Genomic DNA, 20,554 nt, shown 5'->3' with positions numbered 1-20,554 from the left:
AAACTGAAATCTGCTCCCCGCCATTTCTACCTAGTCCACCCCCTCTGTCCTTTGGGGCCAAGAAGACCAGCTCAAATCCCTCTTCCACATCACAGCCTTTCCAATGTTTCAGAAGGTCCTTCTCCTCTCACCACTTTCTCCAGATGCTTCAAGCCATCCTCACAGATGTGTGGGATCCGAGGGTTTCCGGTCATCCCAGCAGCCCCTTCTCGAGCCATACTTTGTGGCCTTCCTCCATGGGGTCTCTGCTAGGCCCCATCTGGGAAGGGGGCTATGAGGGCAGAAAGGGATCTGTATCGTCCAGGTTAAGACGACAGACGCTCAGCACCTCGGGGCAGATGTGGCGCAGGCAAGCGTGTAGAAGGTGGGGATGACATGAGGCCTGGCGCCCTGAAGGGGCAGGAAGCAGCAGCGATGGGGAGACGTCCTGCAGGCCTGGAGAGAGGCAAGCGCGGAACATCCAGGACCTGGTCATGGAGACTGTCCACAGAGCAAAGACCTGGGGCACCTGGTTATAACAGGACCCAGATTAAAGGATTTCTTTTATCCCATTATCTATTTTGAGTTAATCAATCAAGAACTAAAAGTGCCCCTACTTAACACTTAGTAAGTCACTAAGTAAGAGTTCACAAATCACTGACTAGGAAAAGCCACAAGCATTGGGAGGCTGTGATTGGCTCCTGTGAAGTGGGAGAGAGACAGGAAGTGATGAGGAAAAGGCTAGAAAGGGCTCTTCCTTGACTCTCTCTCGGCTGGTGCTTGGTGGGATGTTCTCTTCAGCGGGAGCTCTGGTGAAGCCTCTTGGCAGTCTTGGCCTTGTGTGCACCGAAGGTTCTTGGGAGTTTTTCAGCGTCTCCTAGCTCTTCGGATTCTGCTCCCTGATTAGAACCTTGGATTCTGGTGAGATTCGCATTCGCAGTCTGGAGGCACTAGGATTAGGACTTAAGGTATTTGTACCTAGGTGATTTTTTTCTACCTCTTTCCTATATTTCCCACTACCCTGCTGTAAATAAAAGCAGTCATTTTGACTTAAGAAGTTAATTATTTTTTATAAATGGTGACCACAACAATCATTTTTTACTTCTTATATTTGTCAAACCATTTTAATTATCACACAGAGGAGGAACCTGCAGAGAAGCTTGGGAAGGAGCAGACAGAGACACAGAATGAGGGGAAAGTAGCATCACAAGGACCCAAAGAGGAAAGCGTCTACAATCAATGTCAAGCTCTGCAGCAAGAACCAGGATGGGAAAACAGTAGCCAGTGGATGTGGCAGCTCTGAGGCCCGAGGCCTTGGCTGTCTTCCTCTCTTTCACCATCACTCAGCCACTTCTTTTCCTCAACCAAATTTGTCTGTTTGCTGCACATCACAGCGGTTGTCATACCCAGCCCAGGGTCCTTCTCCCCCCAAGAGTCCAACATCTGCCCTTTCCTGACCCCTGTCCTTCTACAAGGGAACGTCAACACTCTTGGGGGCACTTCCTCAACCTCCCCAAGCTCTCAGCGCCCCAGTCTTAGATTTTCATTCCCCTCATCCACAGGTAGGGATGCTCTCATCTAGATCTCATCCTTACCCAGAAGTATTAGCGTTTCTGAATAAAAAGTGGACATTCCTTTATCGGATCACAGTCTCTTATCATCCCATTTCCATTTTCTCTCCCTCTCAAACCTATTCTTTTCCCTCACCAATAGCTCTAATCCATCCACCTCGACTCTATCCATCAGCTTCAGTGATTCTCTATCTCCTCTAGGATAAAATAAAAAAAAAACTTCTGTTCAGTGTTTAAAGCCCTTCATGACCTACTTGGTCCCAACCCATCAGACAACAGTTCCCCCCTGCACTCGGTGATGCAGTCAAATCAGCCTTCTCTCTGGTTCTTACCTTAGGGTCTTTCATCTCTCTCGCTCTTTTTTTTTTTTTTTGGGATTTTGTAATGGCTCTCCTAACGCCTGGACTATAGTCCCTCTTCATCTCTACCCCATGGAACCCTTCTTTTCCTTCAAGGTACAATGCGGAAACTCTTTCATGATCTCCTAAATGCTGGTGCCTCTTCCATTCCCTAATGATCTTTTATTTATCTATTCTGAATTTATTTGTATTGATTCAATTTATTCTATATGTACTTATATATGTATCTGTTGTCTTCCCCAACAGAAGAGGACTATTTGTATCCCCAGCACTTAGACAAAGTACCTGTACCTGGCATACAGCAGGCACTTACTATATGCTTGCTGCTTGCCTGATGGATATTCTTTCTGCCAGTAGTGAAAACCTATTGTATATATTTTCAAAGCCTGTTCTGCCAGCACAAACACAGGTAATTTTAAAAAAAGGCACTCCCATCTCAAGGCTTTGAGCAGATAGTCTTCACTCAGAACGACCATCCTAAACAACAAAGAACACACAAGATGAAGACAGCTGATGGAAGCTTAGTTCCAATGCAAGCAGGCCTGGCTCACAGGATCTTAGATTCAGCGCTGGTAAAAACAGTGAGATTATTAGTCTAGAACCCTCACTTTATAGAGAAGGAAACTGAAGCACTGTGGTACCTTGCTAGTTGATGAACACTTGTAGAATTAAACGGAATAGCCCAAGGTCTTAGACTAACTTGGATGAAAAGGTTGTTTGATTTCCCAGGAAAGGAATGAAGCATTTGGGAAGTGCTTCAGAAGTCTCTTTAGCTCAGGAAGCAGACAGCTGCATTCACTGCAAGCTGGTCATGAGGAGTACTGGAGGAATGAACCCAAAGCATGGATTACTCCAACAAACTTCTCATCTTTGAGAGAATAATCAAACCTTCTGGCTAGTCAGGTATGGCTTCTGGCAGAAGAGCCCCTCAGAAAAGATCAGGCAAAAAGAGAAACCCCATCCCCAAGAACTGTTCTAACATTACGGAGGAACAACTCCTCCTGCCTTCAGTGTCTTCATGTTCTTGGCCAAGACTTCAAAGTTCTACAGTCTTCCTATGAACGTTTCATCTGAAGTGAGTTTAAGCCAACTGGATCTTATCCAGAAGAAAGCCAGTAGATTTCTGAGACACTTCATTTCCTCGGCTTGATACAAAGGAGAGGAAAGGGCTGATGTCACACGTGCAATAGTACAGGGAAGACAACAGCAACAGAGTTTCTCTTGGTAGTTCCACATCGCCATTATACTTCACAGGTGGGAAAGTGTGCTTGCTGCTTAACCTCTCACCTGGGTATTTAGGGATGAGGTCAAACCCTCACCAAAGTTCTAGGGGCTATAGGAGATTAACAACTTCCACCAATAAATGGCTTTACCAATTCTTCTAGTTTGGCTATGAATCAAGGTCAGAAACACACCATGGGTTACTGGTATCTAAGGCTGCAGATATTCATGGATCAAGTTACCAATATTCTATTGTAGGAACTAATTTACTTACTTGACTCCAAGGCAATGAGGCCTAAATGCAGAGTAATTATTGTGCCTAATGTCCTGTTTCAGAAGATATCTGGTGGAATAAGAGTCCACAGAGTAATAAGAATGTACAGTTTAGTAAATAAAACTGAAGTGGGAGTACAGTGATCCATATTTGCAACTGGCCAGTTATATGATCTTGAACAAGATAGTTAATCATTCTAGACCTTGGCTGTCCAATCTGGAAATAAAAGGCCAAAATGCAATATACCATCTACTTACAATCATGTAGACAAGTATTAAATGGGAAATGTACTAAGTCCTTGGGAAAGTGGCACTATCTAAACACAAGATGAAGGTGTTACTAAAATGAAAAACCACTATAAGTACATAACCATCAATTGCTATTTATAAAGCACTCACCTCCAAAAAATCCATTGCACTTTAATAGATTAATTCCTATGGGGAAATTTTTAACATTTTATAGAGAGGAAAAAATGAAATGACTAACATAAGATCACTCAGCAAAGTCTGCAGCAGAACCAGGAATGGAGTCAAATCAACTGACTCTCAGGGCATTTTCCAAGTCAGTAAGCCATACTTCCTCTCATAGAATAATTGCATTCTACATATAAGGGCTACTTAAGTGAAAAACCAATAGTTTTTTAAAATGTGATTTAATCTTTTAAAAATATTTGTGTTACTTTTATCTTTTTGAAACACGGAGATAGCTGCTTTTCTAAAAGCATATGCCACCAGCTCACTCTACACTCTACATCTATGAATGGCAGCATCTTGATTAACCTTAGACAAGTAAGACAAGTTATGGCTCCCTAGGTCAGGTAGGCATCCTATAGTATTGGACAAGGCAAGTTCTAAAGGAAGTGGTATCTAATGCACAAGAGCTTAACTCAGTGTGAAAAGCAAACTGTAACTAAAAGCAAGGCCTGCCAAAACTGCTCTAGCTGTCTAAAATGAAAAATAAAAAGGGAGGGGTGGGTGGAGAACCAAATTTCCAAAGCTAGTTCTATGTAGCAGTTATTCAAATATACAGTAGAAGAGCAGAGTATTTGTGTACAAATGAGTAATTCCAAGAAAAATATGCCCCTAAAGAAATGTCAAAAACGAATTAATCAGTCTTCACAGAAATACACTGTGGAATAAATGACTAAAAACACGTTTGCACAAACCGGAGTACAAATGTGAATAGTCAGATACTCCTGTGTGGTATCCATCCAGATAGAGACAGACATAAAGAAGGCAAGTGACTGCTCAAAGCCAGAGTGAGTCAGAATCAGGGCTGGGAATTCCAATCTTCTAGTCGACCCATGAAAATCAAGGTTACCTTTTCCTCCTTTCATTATACTTCCTACAGATCTAGACCAACATTCTTCCTTTTAGAGTCTTCTATAAGGGAATACTTTTCTTTTACCAGTCCATTTTCCACACCAGTAGTTTATAATTGGCCCCCCTACAGCCTACTGGAACCTACACACAGAGGAATGAGGGGTGGCGGGAAGGGAAAAAGGAAAATGTATTTTTCAACCAACATATTTGAATGTTGATCATTTGTACTATTTTTCATTATTAAACAAATTCACAAATTGAGGGTAATTGATAAATGTTTATTAACAAAATAATGGAATCTCTGAGTAGTAGCTTGTCTTCACCAGTAGGTTAAGGGCACAGAGATTGATATTCTCTTTTTGCATTAGATTCTGGCTTAATAATGTAATGAATGAGGGTCTCACAATAGTTTTCTACCTTTTCTGTAGAAGAGTTGGTCTAGTACAAGAAAGTAATCTAAAGTCATCCAAAGTTCCTTTCTTCCATGAAGTTAAACCTTAAGCTGCTCTGACCCCTTCCCCCATTCACATAGCCAACCCCTGAGTTTGGGTCCTAATAATCTGTCTTCCAGACTACCATAAGAGTTTTCAAATTCATCTCCATAATGTTGGCTTTCCTTCCTCCCTAATCTGTCCTCTACATGGCTGACAAAGTGATCTGGCATGTCATTCCTGCTCAGTAAATGCCACTGTTGAGTGTCCTTTAGGTTCAAAACCAAATTCGTCTGGCAAGGAAAGCCCTTTGTCATCTGGCTCCACGAAGCTTTTTAAGCCTCATCCATCATTTCTTTAATGCACCCAAAAGACCTAATGTTGGACTTCTTGCTGTCCCTCATACTCAACACTCCACTGGTCATCTCCCTGCCATCTCCACCAGCTGTTCCCCCATGCCTGGAATCATTCCCTCTTCCCTTGTCTATCGAATTCCCAAGATCCCTTCAAAGCCCAATGCAAGAGTCATGTTGCACTTGAGATCATTCCTTATCCTTCCAGATACCAGGCTTTCTGTACCAAATTACCTAGGCTGTATTGTGTATACATTTATATACAGATATAGTCCCTCCCGAAGGAATGTAAGTTCTCTGTGGACAAGGGAATATCTCATTTTGCCTTTGTGCTTGCACCTGTACCCCCACAATCTTTCATATTGCTTGGTACACTAGAGGCACTTAATCATCACTGACTGACTGGTTTTTCACAAATGACAATTTCACAAGAACTGTATTTAGATTTCCAAAGCTTTTGTTCTATTTTCTTAATATGCTCACGAACACTCAAAATTTCTTAATATAAAGTATAATTCCTAAGCCTTGTTAAATAGTGTCATACTGTCCCAAATGCACCATCATGAAGCTAACCCATTACTGACAGTATACTGGTATGCTTTAGTGCTTCTTTGTAATTAAAGATGGGGTTTCGTTGGAGGCACGTAAGTCATTAGCAAGTTTTAAAAAATTAAATTAAATCTAAAATGTTTAAATCAATAAATTTTTTTTCAAAATAAAAATTTTTAATGACCACAACACTGAAAGTTTTCAAAGCAGTCTTTGTTATTCTAGGTTATGCCATGGAAAGGATTCAGTTCCTTTGGAGGAAGGTACTATTTATAATCAAATTTTTGTGTGTCTGTTTTAGATAAACAGAAACATCTAAATGTCCAATCACCACAAAGGCTGAGATGCTTCAAAACACATCTCAAAAAAGAAAATTTTGTAACGTTAAGAGGTTCCACTCTCAGTTTAGACAGAAGTTTCCAGACTCTTTCAGATGAAATTCTAAAGCACAAAGAGCCATCTCCTCCAGTTCTATAACCCCTCCCTCAAAGAGTTCCCAGTTGCCTCCTGATTCCCCAAATGGTTAAAGCTCTCCCCACCAAAATGACTCTAATAATTTGGTGAATATTTTACATGTACTCCTATCTGTGCCCATGCTATTTCCTTCAGTATAACATAAGCTCTTAGAAAATAGGGATGGTCTGTCTTTCTATCCTTAGTGCCCAACACAGGGCTTGATATATATCAGGCTTTTAATAAATGTGAACTGAATTGAAATGAATTGAATCGGGTAAGCTGAAAACACTGGGACTTTCTGATGAGGGACTCAATAGGCTACTTAGAGCTAGATGGATAGTAGCTGGTCCAGGCAGAAGATCCCATAGGACAATATTTCCCTAAATGAATGAATGGAGCAAAATAAATGAAAACATTTATAAGCACTTAATAGTGTCTGGTTTTCCTTTACTCTTACAAGTAGTCTTTAAACAAACAAACAAACAAAAAAAACATATTAAGAGCTAAGGTAGAAGGGCAGAAATATTGGTAGTGGCCTAAAACTCTCAGGAAAAAATGAAGTATAAAAAATTTTGAGGAAATTCTTAAAAGTTTTGCCAGATACTAAAGAGGTCCATAGAGTAAAGAAGCCAGGAACAACAAATAGCAATAGGAAAATTTGCTAAAATAAAGTCATTTGAAGACAAGTAGTAATTTTTTCAATATCTATATTATTGAAAAAGTTGTCCTTTGGGGCAGCTAGATAAGACAGTGGAAGAGTGCCAGGCCTGGAGACAGGAGGTCTTGGGTTCCAATGTGGCCTCAGACCTTTCCTATCTGCATGACCCTGGGAAGGAAGGGAGGGAGGACGCCTTGGTTCTCTTTTGTATCTTTATGTAAGCCAATCCTGAGCTTCCTAAAAACAATCTCCTCTATGGCCTAGATTAAAGAGACTCCCAAGGAGAACACGATTTGCAACCTGCTTTAACTGTATATTTAAACATCAAGCTTATAACATTTTTTTGGCTCAAACCTGTGATCTCCCTGGTGATAAAACTCCCTCTGCCAATGCAGATTGGTGACTATTCAGTAACTTGGTCTTTGAGAGGTTCCTGGAACCCAAGAGTGTCATGGCTTGCTCAGGAAATGCCAGAGACAGCCCTAGAACTCAAGTCTTGATTCTCCAAGGCTCTTTCAACTCTGCTAGGTCATCTCCCATGGACTCTGTAACATTGTGACACTTACAAGTGAGACAGAAATTTCATTCCAAAATCTGTCATGACTTTTCCTTGCTTCTTGAACTTGAGCTTCTCCTTATGCTAAAAGTGGGCTGTTAATTGGAAGCAATCCAGATGTCTAAAACCCAAAGCTTTGGGTCCAAGGCACAGGCCTCTGAGTGGGGCCTGAGGCTGGAATGTGGAGGGAGCGGCATCTGGGTGGAACAGAAGCGTCCAGAAGGCAGGGGAAGCTGGCACCTTCAAGGAGTGAGTCCTGAATTAGCTCAAGATGAGCCGGAGCTCAGGTCCTCCTCCTCTCGTTGCTCTCATTAGCTCCCATGCATTCAAAAATCGCTGCAGATTATCCCCAAATTCCCCCAGTTAGCCCTCCTCTCTCTCTCCTGGTCTCCTAGGACCAAGTACCCACCAAACCACATTTTCTCTGGACATCTCTGGATGTCTCAAATTCAACAGGTCCAAAAGAGAACGTGTCGTCCCCAAACCCAATCACTCATCCATTTCTGAAGGAGGGCAGAACTACCATACAGCACCCGAGCCATCTCCAAGTGACCTTCACTCTCCCTCACGCTCCATTCCTCTTGATTCCACCCCTGACATCTGTCTTGTGTCCATCCTCTCCTTTCTGCTCCCTCGGCCTACACCCCAGAGGAGGTCTTTGTCGCCTGGATTACTGCAACCCCCTCCTAACTCATGTCCTTGATTCCAGGGTCTCCTTCCTTCAAACTGTTGCAAAACTGAGATTTGTCTCGTCTGAGCCTGACAAGAACTAACAAGAATTAACAAGAATTAACAGGCATTTACTAAGTCCATACTATGTGTCAGCCACTGGGCTGAGTGGACCAAGCCACTCTGGTGGCTCAGCATTGCTTCTAGAATAAAATATGTATGTACATCCCTGAAATCTGGTTCCACCTGACCACTGAAGACTGACTCCCGTTACCTCTCTTCAGGCCCTCCTCGCTTTCTCCAGCATTTGGCCTCCATGATTTTGGCCAGGCCACTTCCCCTGCCTCCTCTGCCCCAGGAATTCTCATCTCCATTAAAGATCTACCTCTGGGGGCATCTCCTACCCAAAGACCTTTCCTGAGACCCTCAAGCCTTGGGGCCCTCCTCCCCTAAAATTCCCCTCTATTTTGTACTGACTTGTTTGTACATATCCTTTTTCTTTGGGAGAAGGTGAACTTCTTAAGAATAGGTCTTTGTATCCCCAATGCCTGGCACACAGCAGTCACTTAATAAAAGCTTGGTGAACTGAACTGAAGTGACAGCTTCCTGTTTGCCACTTGGTGAAATACGCTGCTAAACATAAAAGATGCAAATTTCTATTAAATAAGTATCCCTAGAGAGAAAAGCATTTAAAAAGAATCAAAAGCCAGCTCTGATTAAATTTGATTCCTGCCTGCTCCAGAAGTGAGCCAGATCTTTGCTTTCATTTCTTAAGAATATTAAATCCCCCAAAGTTGCTCAATTATATGAAATGGGGCTTTAGAGTCAGTTCTCACCTTCTACATCTCCATCTGAACACCTGAATTTTTCAGCGATGTGACTCATGCCCTGGCATCCTGTCCAACTAACCCTGAAGCGAGAAAGGCCCTAGAGCTGACCAATGTCGAAAGCTAGGACACTCTCAAATCCATCAATTGGGTTGACTTTGAAGAGCTCCATCAGGTTTACAATAGACATAGAATAGCAAATGTGGTTCATATTTTTCCTTACACATTATATCAACTCTTATCCCCTATACTAGCCCAGTCATTTTCCTCTTCTAATGCTGGGGAAGAGGGAAGGAGGAGGTAGGAAAAGTTAACTTTGGGGAGAGACTCAATTTTGAAATATGAACTAATCCCCATCCAGTCTACAAAAAATCAGAGTGTTAGAAAGGGCAACAAAGACTAGCAAGTTCAGTTTGTCCCTGAGCAGAGTTCACAGCTTACTGTCATAAAAACCTTACAGTAAAAACACACACACACACACACACACACACACACACACACACACACACACACCAATTTGACATGGCAAAAAAAAAAAAAAGAATCTAGGAGGAAAGTTCCCTTGAAATATTCTTCAGGTAATGTGTTATTATCTAAAGTTAACTGTTAAAAACTCAATTATCAGTTACTGAGAATTATCTAGTGAAAATCTTCACTAAAATAGTATAATAATGTACTATCAAATGCTATGCATCACTGTTCTTCTGATTCATGCATTTATTGGGGATGGGGAGGAGGGGAGGGAAGGTAAGAGAACATTTTTGTCAGCTTCCTGAGACAGTGTCTATCAACCACCACCACTCCACCTGGTGGCACAGAGGGCACTGGACAACCAAATCCTGAACCCCCCCCCCCATAGGACCAAAATGAAAACGGGAGCGACTGATGGCGACCACCCTCCTCCCCCTCCAAGTGAAAGGCCGCCTCCAATCTCTACCATGGCTATCCGAAGACATGAGAGGCCCAGGAATCTCTGCCTCCCATTTCTCTGCTCATTCTCTCTACACCTTCCCCTATGGGTAAACTCCGGTTTAATTAATACAGTTAACAGAAGCCTGCCATGAAGCTTTTAGATATTTGCCAGTAACACAAACCCATGGGATACTCTAGTCTGATTTCAACCAAAAATAAAAATGCATAAACAGAGCTCCAACAAAATTAAAACTGAGTCTGACTGCCCACACTTATTTTCACACATGAGGAAAAATAGCAGTTCTCTTAGAAGCCTGGAGCAGACATACTGTATCTTTAGAACACAATGTTAAAAATATGCCCCCCTTCTCCCCTACCTGTTTCTCACTCAAAGCTGTGATTTTGGCTTGGAGTTCATGAAGTTGCTTCTTCAAATCAGCATTCTGATTGGAAAGAAAAAATATCTGTGAGAGAGATCATTTGTTAACGCAGAATAGTAGCAAGAGGACTTCGGGCGTCTATTGTATCACAAAAGATGACCGACTTCAAGCATTTAGCCACTTGAATCTGTTAAGCATTAACTTCCCCCAGCTGTATCATACCCTGATCCAGGAGCCTCCAAGCCCACTTCCAGAAGTACCAGGGAGAAGGGCAGCTGTCTCCTAGAGCGGTTTCAAATTTAGAGGTGGCTCAGCTAAATAAGTTAAGAATTTACCCATGGCTTCACAGCACCTTACATTAAAACACTACCTTTCTGCCAAGAAGTCACATTCTTGGGTTCCACATTTAAAGAAACGCTCCCTTTCAAAGCCAAAGAAACAAGGTGTGCACCTTCACACCCCCACGTCATAGGAAGTACACAGCAGCAGAGGTATGTTTCTCTTTTTTCCCTCCTTCCTTGTTTAGTACAGCATAACAACAGTTACAGCCCAGGTTTGGAAAAAAATATCATGATTATGACTGCTGAAATGGTCTGACCACCCCAGATATTGCCTCTAAGAGCATTTCCTCACCTCTGAAAATTCTAGGAATGATTTATGTAGTACACACTCTATTAAGTATACTCTATCTTTCTCTTACTCCGTTGGAAATTAAAACAAATAATAAAATTTGCAAATGGTCAATCAGCCCAATAAACACATAATCCAGAGACTGGTCTTACTTAACCATTCTTTGTAAAATTCTTCCAGTTCATCCCACCCTAATTTCTATCATACTAATTTATGCTCTCATCATCTAGCTCTTCTGACCCAGAGAGAAATGCCAGCATGTCTGGTGCCAGGGCTTCCCTATGAACCCAATGAGTTATTACGCAGGATGTGAGGCAGTCAGGCCTCACCCAGAAGAGGGCCCCACAGGGTAGCCCAGCTTTCTCCATCTGGGACTCCAAGTCTTGTCAGGTCATCACATGGTGTACAACAGAAACAAATACTTCCAAGTCAGAGTCACTGAAAAAGTTTGCTTTTAAAATAAGCCAATATTGTATTGTTTCCTATTTTAGGTTCTTCACTGAAGGCACAACATGCCAACCTAAGACTCGTTTTAATAGGCATTATGTACAAGTTCAAAAAGGAAACAGTCATCTTGGAAAAATGGACAGCCAGGGAGGAATGAGTACCATTTACTGGAATCAGTGGATTACACTGAGACACAGAGAAAATTAAGTCACGGAGCCCTATGTTTGTAAAAATAACCTTTTCCTATCTTACTAAAAGAAGATGGGCTAAAATGATATCCCTAAAACTCCAGGATTTTTTCCTTTAAAATGGTACAGATCTGTGATGTTTAACAAACTATAAAATTTATCCAACAGCATACCCATAGTTCCAGGTTTCCTTTTACAAAAATAAGGAGGGAATTTTTTTTATTTATAGAAATCAGGATATGTGTGTGTATGTTACTTATCATGCCTGGAAGTTAGAAAAGTTGAGATGTCACAACAGTCAATGAATTATATAAGGCAAGATAGTAAAAGTTTTTAATGAGTGGAGAGAAACCAGAATAGTCAAGTCAATAGGTACCCACCAAATTCAAGGAAAAGTTCATAGAATGAGTGCCCTATTTGCCAGAATGATACAAATGGTGATATTTATATCCCCTGGAGACTCAAAATTATTCAAGCTCTGTGTAGAGAAGACCTTACAAAATTTTGACCCTGCATATTAGAGAAGCTTTGAGCAGTCGTAAATGACCCCGGACAATTACCCAAACACACAAAATAAGAATGAGTAGCAATTATCCTCAGCTACTTTCAACAAACTATAAGGCTCCACAAGGTCTCACAATCACCCAGTGTTCAACAGCAAATGCTTTCATATTTTTGTCAAGATAAAAAAAGCAATTACTATAATAGTAACAGTAAAAAAAAAAAGATGAGATGACATCCTATTTACATGAAAAAATAACTCAAAGGGGAGATTCTTCCCTCAGCTCTTAAAGCATGAAACCCCCTTGGCTAGGACGACTGCTTTTAAAGGCTGGTCAGACAATTCCTTTACAATTAAAGAGCCCCTTTAGAAGTTCATTATCATTTTCATTTTCTAACTTCAGGAGTGAATGAATGAATAAAAGTCCATATTTACCTGTGGATCCTGCTTCATTTGAGCAACCAGTTTCTGATAAAAAAGAAGAAGAGAGATGTTAATGTTCTGTACTTTAACCTACCAAAGTTGCAATCATTAGGTTCTTTGTATCAATGAAGTCCTAAAGAAAAAAGCTACAATTTAAGTTGGTGCTGCTGATTTTTAATTTGAGAAGTTCAGAAGAGACCCCAAATCTTGTATGACTCATATCAACGGGCATGACTAGAAGACATCCAGATCAACTCAGAAGCTAGACTGCCCCCTACTTAGTTATTCGGTCTGAAAATGACTCCTGCCCTAATTTCATAGCTTCGTGTCTCTTTAAGATGCCACAAGCCCAAGGAAAACAGAACAAAGAAAATACATCAAAGATAGAGGCTGCCTACTCATACAATCAAGCACAGGATCTTTGGAAGGGCTATGATCCGGCTGGTCCTTGGCACTGCTCTAGTCACACAGCCACTGTCTTCACTCATGCCAGGGGATGTCTAAGAGGGAAATAGCACAGTGTTCTTCTACTTTACTCTGTTCTTCTAGGTAGGAGAGTGAGCAAATGTGAACAACTCTTATTGGGGAAAGAGAAGACCCTCAACCTAGCCCACCTTCTACAGCCAACTCACTTCCTGGAAAGCAGCAGAAATCCTAAAGTTTCTGCAGGACAAAAGAAGACTCTGACACCGTTTAGCCGGGATTCCTGGGGGGAAGAAATAGTGAATGCGTGCTGCTACATAAGTGAATTAAAATGAACACTTTTGATTTTATTCTTTAAAGCATTTTTCTGAAACACACTATCTACACCTCCTCCACAGTCCATACAACAGATATGAAGTCCAATTTAGCCTTTCCTTGGTGGCTCTAGGGTACACCCTGGATACTGTCAAGAGAAACATGTATTTTTACTAGAAGATAAAATAGCTCCAGCCCTAAATCTATAGTCCCATGGCAATGGGTTGTCGGAGCCTACACTGACAAGCCCCAGACTAGAGGCTACATGTTTGCTTAAAACAGCAACAACAATAATTTAAGTGTCTTCTTTCTTGCGGACAAAGGACACTTTTTGTGGCTGTGACTTTTGCTGCTGAGGGGGTCCCTCTTTTAATCTCCTTGGATATGAGAATTGAGCAGATTAGACAATCTTCTAAAACAAGAGAGGAGCTGGTGCAGAGTGCACGGTCCACGCTCCGGCCTGGACTCAATGATTCTCATCCTGGCTACTCTCAGAGACTCGCTGTTTTTTTATTCTGTGTCCAAATGAGGCTTCCAAGAGCTGAAATGACTAGAGGAGTGGCCTCGGCATACAGCAGGTGCTGCTAGATTGTCTACCTCAATGTGACAAGTTAGCTAGCTAGCTAACTCACCAGACAGCGATGGTTTTGTTCTCATTCCTAGAAAGAGGGCCAGAACCTGCACAAGTCCCCAACCCCTTAAGCAACTGAAACCAAAGGCTATATGGGTATGTCCCCACAATGACAAAGGCTGGACATCCGACTCGAGGAAGAAAGCTCTTTGGCCTAAAAAGCTGACACTGCCTGAAATTCTGAAACATCCTTGGTTAGTGTTTAAGTGAGCAGCAAAAAAACTAAGAGGGATGAGAAACTGATTTTAACCCCAGGGTATGAAACCTTCTTTTCCCAGCAAAAGGGGGAGACAAACCTCACTAAGTAATCCTCTAAGTGAAGAAAGTGAATTTATCTTTTTCTGTGCTAGACACCCAGCTAGACTTCTGATGAGAAAGGATGAGTTAAAGTAAGTTAGTATTGTAGGTGACTACCTCTGATCCTCATAACTTTAAGCTCCATCATTAGGTTACATAGTTAATACACTGTATTAAAATAAAGCAAAAGTTCTTTACTAGGCATTCAAGACAACTAGGTGGCAGAGTAGAGAAAACACTAAACTGAGTCAGGAAGACCTAAGTTCAAATCAAGCCTCAGATACTAGTTGTGGGACCCTGAGCAAATCACTGAACCTGAAACTTGCTTCAGTTTCCACAACTGTATTTAACATTTCTGCTTTCCTGTATTCGCTTATGAAGTTTTTATGCTCTAATATATGGTCTGATATTTCTGAAGGTGCCATGCATAGCTGAGAAATAAGTATACTCATTTCTATTGCTAATCAATACTCTCCAAAGGTCTACCATATCTAACTTTTCTAAAATCCCATCCATTTCCTAAATTTCTTCCTCATTTATTTTATACTTAAATTTATCTAGGTCTGAAAGGGATAAATTAAGGTCTCCCACTAACATAGTTTAATTGGCTGCCTCCTAAAAAGCATTTAACTTACCTTTGAAGAATTAGACACAATGCCATTTGCCATGTATATGTTATATATCAATATTCATTGTCTATGGTATCTTTTAGCAAAATGTAGTTTCCCCAGTTGGCTCTTTTAATTGGACCTAATTTTGCTTTTGCTTTGTCTGAGATCACGACTGCCACATTTGACTTTTTTCACTTCAGCTGAAACATAACAGATTCTACTCTAGCCTCCCAATTTAACTTAGTGTGTATCTTTCTGTTTCAAGTGTGTCTCCTTTAAACAACATACTGTGGGCTTCTAATTTCTAATCTGTTCCTCTACACACTTCCATTTTATGGGCAAGTTCATCCCATTCACAGTTTTGTCTACTGTGTACTGCCCTCCATCTTATTTTCTTATTCTTAGCCTCTTTTTTTAACCTTGTCTCATCCTTACGACTCTATTGGCCCCTAACTCAATGATGGCGAACCTTTTAGAGACTCAGTGCCCAAACTGCACCCTCATGCCACATGGGAGCTACCCCTTTACCCCAGGTGGGGGAGGGAGGAAGCTCTCAGATCAGGCTGCTGGGCACAAGGACGGGTGATGGGAAAAAATGTACTCAGGCATGGTGGAGAGGAGAGGGAGTGCCCCCCCCCCGGCATGTATGCCATAGATTCGCCAACACAGCCCTAACCACTGCCTCTTATTCCTCACCTCTCCTTTCTCTAAGCCCCTTTCCCCTTCTGGTTCCCTGATGGCAATATTTATTTTTCACTCCTTGAACTAGTTTAGATGAGTGAGGTTTAGAGTTGCCCAATCCTCCCTCTATTTCCCTCTCCATTATATAAACTCTTCTCTGAAGAAAGACTCATTTGTATCAGGTAATTTCTCTCTTCTACTTCCTCCCCCCACCCTTCCACTGAGACCATCCCAAAATAACAGAATCACACCCAGGCCCTCTGTCTAATTAAGACTCTATCTAAAAGTTCTAGTGATGACAAAGTTCCAAGGGGTTACATAGAGCCTGTCCCCATATAACAACACAAACAGCTTAATCTTGTTTATAATTTCTCCCACAGGTTCACTTTTTATGCTTGTCTTAAGTCCTGTGTTTGAATGTCAGATTCAGCTGGGGTCTTTTCTTCAGAAATCCTTGAAAGTCTTCTATTGCTAAATAACCATTTTCCCCCATAGGATTATATTCAGTTTTTTCTGGATAGGTTATTGTTTATTATAATCCTAGATCATTTGCTTTCTGAAATATCATATGCCAAGCCCCCCCTCCCTTTTTTAAAAGTAGTTACTGCTACATCTTTTGTGATCCTGATGTTCTCCTTGACTTGGAAGTTTTGGATTTGGGCTAGAATTTTCCTGCAAATGTTCATTTTGGAGTTTTTTTCAGTAGTCACCAGTGGGTTCTTTCAATTTCTACTTTGCCCCCTGGTCCTAAGATATCTAGATAGGTTTCCTTTACAATTTATTGAAATATGTCTAGGCTGTTTTGGGTTCTTGTTATTCATGGCTTTTGAGAATCTGAAGATTTCTTAAATTGTATCTCCTCAATCTATTTTTTCTTTTGATCACTCATATGAGATATTATAAGTGTTGCTGTTGTTTGGTTGTTTTTCAGTCCTATCTGACTATCTGTAACCCCATTTGAGGTTTTCTTGGCAAACATACTAGAATGGTTTGCCATTTCCTTCTCTAGCTCATTTTGACAGATGAAGAAACTGAGACAAATAGGTTAAGTGATTTTTCCCAGGGTCATGCAGCTAGGATATGTCTGCATCCAGATTTGAGCACAGGAAGATGAATCTTCCTGACTCCAGGCCTGGCACTCAACCCACTGTGCTACCTAACTGTCCTTCTCAATCTATGTTACAGGTCAGTTGTTTTTCTTATGAGCTGTTTCACATTTTCTTCTTTTTTCAGTATTTCGACTTTTTAAAAATTATTTCTTGATACCACACAGAATCATTTGCTTGCAATTGGCCAATTTCATTCTTAATGAGCTATCTTCCTCAGTGACATTCTGTACCTCTTTTACAAAGCTACTAATACTCTTTTCATATTTTCTCACACAACTCTCACTTCTCTTTTCTTCTACCACTCTTTTGTTTTAATTTTTTTTTTGTTTTTATTTTAAAATCTCTTTAGCTCTTCTAGAGATTCTTATTGGGCTTTTGTCTAATCTATATTTTTCTTTAAGGTTTTCCTGGTTATTTGTGTCTTGAGCTTCCCTGGCAGTATAGTATCATTTTATGGATGGGTTCCTTTTTGTTTTCTCATTCTTCTAGCCAACTTCTTGACTTTGGACATTACGTTAATGTTGGGCTCTGCTCCCTTCTGGGGAGGAGGTAGGGATGGATCAAGAATGGGGACTTGTTTCCTAGTCTGAGCTGGCCCTTCTATATCATTCTGCTGTTTTCATGCCTTCAGATGGTGGACTATAAATCTCCTATACTTCCAAGGTGGTATGGCCTGAGGAGAGATCTATTTACTGTCCCAGGTTTGGGACTGGCCCAGTCCCTGTTCGTCAGTCCACTGGGAAGTCCTGCAGGTTCGAAGGGACTGAGCTGCCTGCCTCTCCTTTGGTTTTCTTTTCTTGCCCTACTTATTCTTCTGCAGGCTGGTGGGGGCTCTTCCCATGGGCTTGGAGCCACACAGCAGAGTTTCTGGCCCTGTTCTTGATCCTCTTTCCCTGGGAGACAGCGGCTAGATGGTCCTGGGACCTTCTCAGAGTACTGGTTCAGGAGTTTCATGGCTCTTTCTGCCCAAGGGCCACTAGCAATGGTGCCCCATCTCAGCCTCCTTACTACTCCCTTCATGGATGCTAGCCCCCCGCCCTCATGTTCTCAGACCTCTCTATCTTCTTAAAAGGCTCCCAGGCTGTTTCTTCACTTCCCCCCTCAGAATCTGGTCTGACATTTTCTAAGTCATGGTGGAGAAGATGTGCCGCAAGTGAGTTGGGGAACAGATGCCAACTCTTACTCTGCCATCTTGATTCTCTCCTCCAGTAACTCTTAAAAGGCCTCAGTTTCCTCAACTATAAAATGGGAATAATGATAGCACCTATTCTCAGAGTTGTTTTAAGGATCAAATAAGATCCTATTTGTAAAGTGCTTAGATCAAGGTCAGGAATGAAGTAGGCACAATATAAATGTTATAATTTTATTTAATAATGCTTATTCCCCATCTCCTCCAAAACCCAATTCCAATTTATCCATTCAGCTTCATTTTAAACTATTCCCTTTCACATACCTTATGATAATTATTTGGCTGGGGGGGGGGGTGTTAGTAAAGCCCCTGGATGGCCCTGCCATGAACCTCAGGGTGTATGGGATGAGGAAATGGATCCTATCCCACCTTCCTTACATTAGTAAATAATAAACTTTGTCTCTGATACTCCCTAACTCAACCCCACCTCAAATCTGTGTAAACTTTCAATCTTTCCCATTCTGAGCCTGAAACAGTCCCTCGTGGGGGCCTGTAACCTAACTGACTGAAGCAACCTCACAGGTGCCACTAGGGAAAATGAGGACAACCCAGTAGACTCAAGAAAAAAAAAATCACTTATAAGATACTCTTAAAAAAGTGAGACCACTACGACCACATTGCTTTACCCTTCATTCTCTGATTGACTTTGCTAACCACATTACAAAAATCACAAAGAGGCCACGTCATCCCATTCAGACTGAAGGAGGCCCGAAACGGATTAAAATGGAATTGGGAAATACTGAATAAAATGAAAATGCAATAAAACAAAGCTGATATTAATATGTGACTTTCTAAGTCGATATGGAGCTATAGGAATCCACAGCTGGCAAGTGATCGCCTAACTTTTGCCTTGAATAAAGAGAAGCCACCACTTCCCAAGACGGAGATAACCCTTGGCCAAGGCAGAAAGACAGGAGATCACTTCGAAATGTCCCCTCCTCTCCCTACTTGGTGGAATTAAGCTCTTCAGTCCTTTGTCATTACTGATAGTAGCTCTTATGGCCAACTTCCCTACAGGCTTCTCTTAGGAGACTCAGTATTCTGGCAGACACAGCAATTTCTTTCTTCATCTTACCTATCTGATGGACTTCTCTTCCCACCTTCAGTCTTCTTTGATTCCTACTAAATTTCCCTTCCTCAAATTCAACCTAGTTACTTCTTCAACTACATTTCTCCTATCTCCTTCTCTACAAAAGTCAGGGTGGCCTCTCCAGGGCCATTACCATCTCTTCTGCCCTTCTATTTCTGATTGGTCTTAGGGAACCATCAATGCCCTTTCTTGTATCTAAAATGCTTCTCCCCCTTCTCTTCTGTGCTCCTTGAAGCCTCACCACCTTGCAGTGCTCATTTCAAGAACCATCACCTGCTCCTCTTCCTTGTAGCATTCCCTCCTTGATTCTCTCTGGACTCTGCTGGACACGAATGAACTCTCTCTTCTGCCAAAGAACTTTCTCTGAGCCTAAAACATTCTTATACATTTTACTTTGTATTATATTTGTCTAAGACTCACTCCTAAGATTATGAAGATACTGGAAAGCAGGACCACTGTTTTAGGCATCTTGGTATCCATCTTTAGTGCCCAGAAAAATACTTTTATAGAGCAGGTGCTTTTAACTGTTTGTTAAACCTAATTTATATTTCATTAATACTCTATTCTGTTTTTCTAAAGGAATATAGTAATAATGTTTTCAACTTTTTTTAACATTCATTTTTTTAAAATTGAGTTTCAAATTTTCTTCCTTTTTGACCCCTTCCGTTGAGAAGGCAAACATTGTATGACACACATTATACAGGTGAAGTCATGCAAAACATATTTCCATATTAGCCATGCTGCCAAAAAAAAAAGGAAAAAATTTTAAGTAAAAAAAAATGCTTCAATCTACATCAAGAGTTCATCAGATCTTCTCTGGAGGTGGATAGCATTTTTCATCGTGAGTCCTTTGGAATGGTTTTAAATCACTACCTTGATCAGAGTATTCACAGTTAATCATCACCATTGCTATTGTTGTTACAGTATATGTTATCCTTCTGGCTTTGCTCATTTCACTTTGCATCACTAAATATGAATCTTTCCAAGTTTTTCTGAAAACATACTGCTCGTAATTTCTCACAGCTCAATAGTATTCTAACACAATCATGTACCAAACCTGTTCAGCCATTCCCCAACTGATGAGTATCTCCTCAATTTGCAATTCTTTACCACCACAAAAATAACTATTAAAAATATTTTTAGACGGATAGGTTCTTTTCCCTTTCTTTTATCTCTTTGGGAAAAGACCTAAAAGTAATGCTATTGCTGGATGAAAGGGTAGAGAGATTTTTAAAGCCCTTCAGTCATCGTTTCAAATCATTCTTCAAAATAGTTGAAGCAGTTTGCAACTCCACCAAATAGTTCATTAGTGTCCCTATTTTTCCACATTCCCTCCAGTGTCTGTCTTTTTTCTTTTTTATCATATTAGCCAATCTGATAGATTTGAGGGAATCTCGTGGCTGTTTTAACTAGTATTTCTCTAATCAATAAGTGATGCAAAGCATTTTTTCACAAAACTATTGATTTCTTCTGAAAGGTACTTGTCCATATCCTTTTACCA

General features: G+C 41.0%; 1 protein-coding gene across 9 annotated transcripts in view; it reads right to left on the bottom strand.

The window, feature by feature from the left end:
• Positions 1–20,554, bottom strand: part of PHF21A (PHD finger protein 21A) — a 185,299-nt gene that overhangs the window by 123,424 nt on the left and 41,321 nt on the right. For all 9 annotated transcript variants that reach the window (XM_056801886.1, XM_056801894.1, XM_056801891.1 and 6 more), the window contains 2 exons: positions 12,720–12,752; positions 10,515–10,580 (listed from right to left, as the gene is read on the bottom strand). In XM_056801886.1, the coding sequence (XP_056657864.1) occupies positions 10,515–10,580; positions 12,720–12,752 (99 nt within the window). The remainder of the gene's footprint in view (positions 1–10,514; positions 10,581–12,719; positions 12,753–20,554) is intronic.

The sequence above is a fragment of the Monodelphis domestica genome, chromosome 6 (assembly GCF_027887165.1).
Source record: "Monodelphis domestica isolate mMonDom1 chromosome 6, mMonDom1.pri, whole genome shotgun sequence".
In the NCBI taxonomy this organism is placed as follows: Eukaryota; Metazoa; Chordata; class Mammalia; order Didelphimorphia; family Didelphidae; genus Monodelphis; species Monodelphis domestica.
Note: the sequence above shows the minus strand (reverse complement) of the source record. Positions and strands in the feature narration are given on the sequence as shown.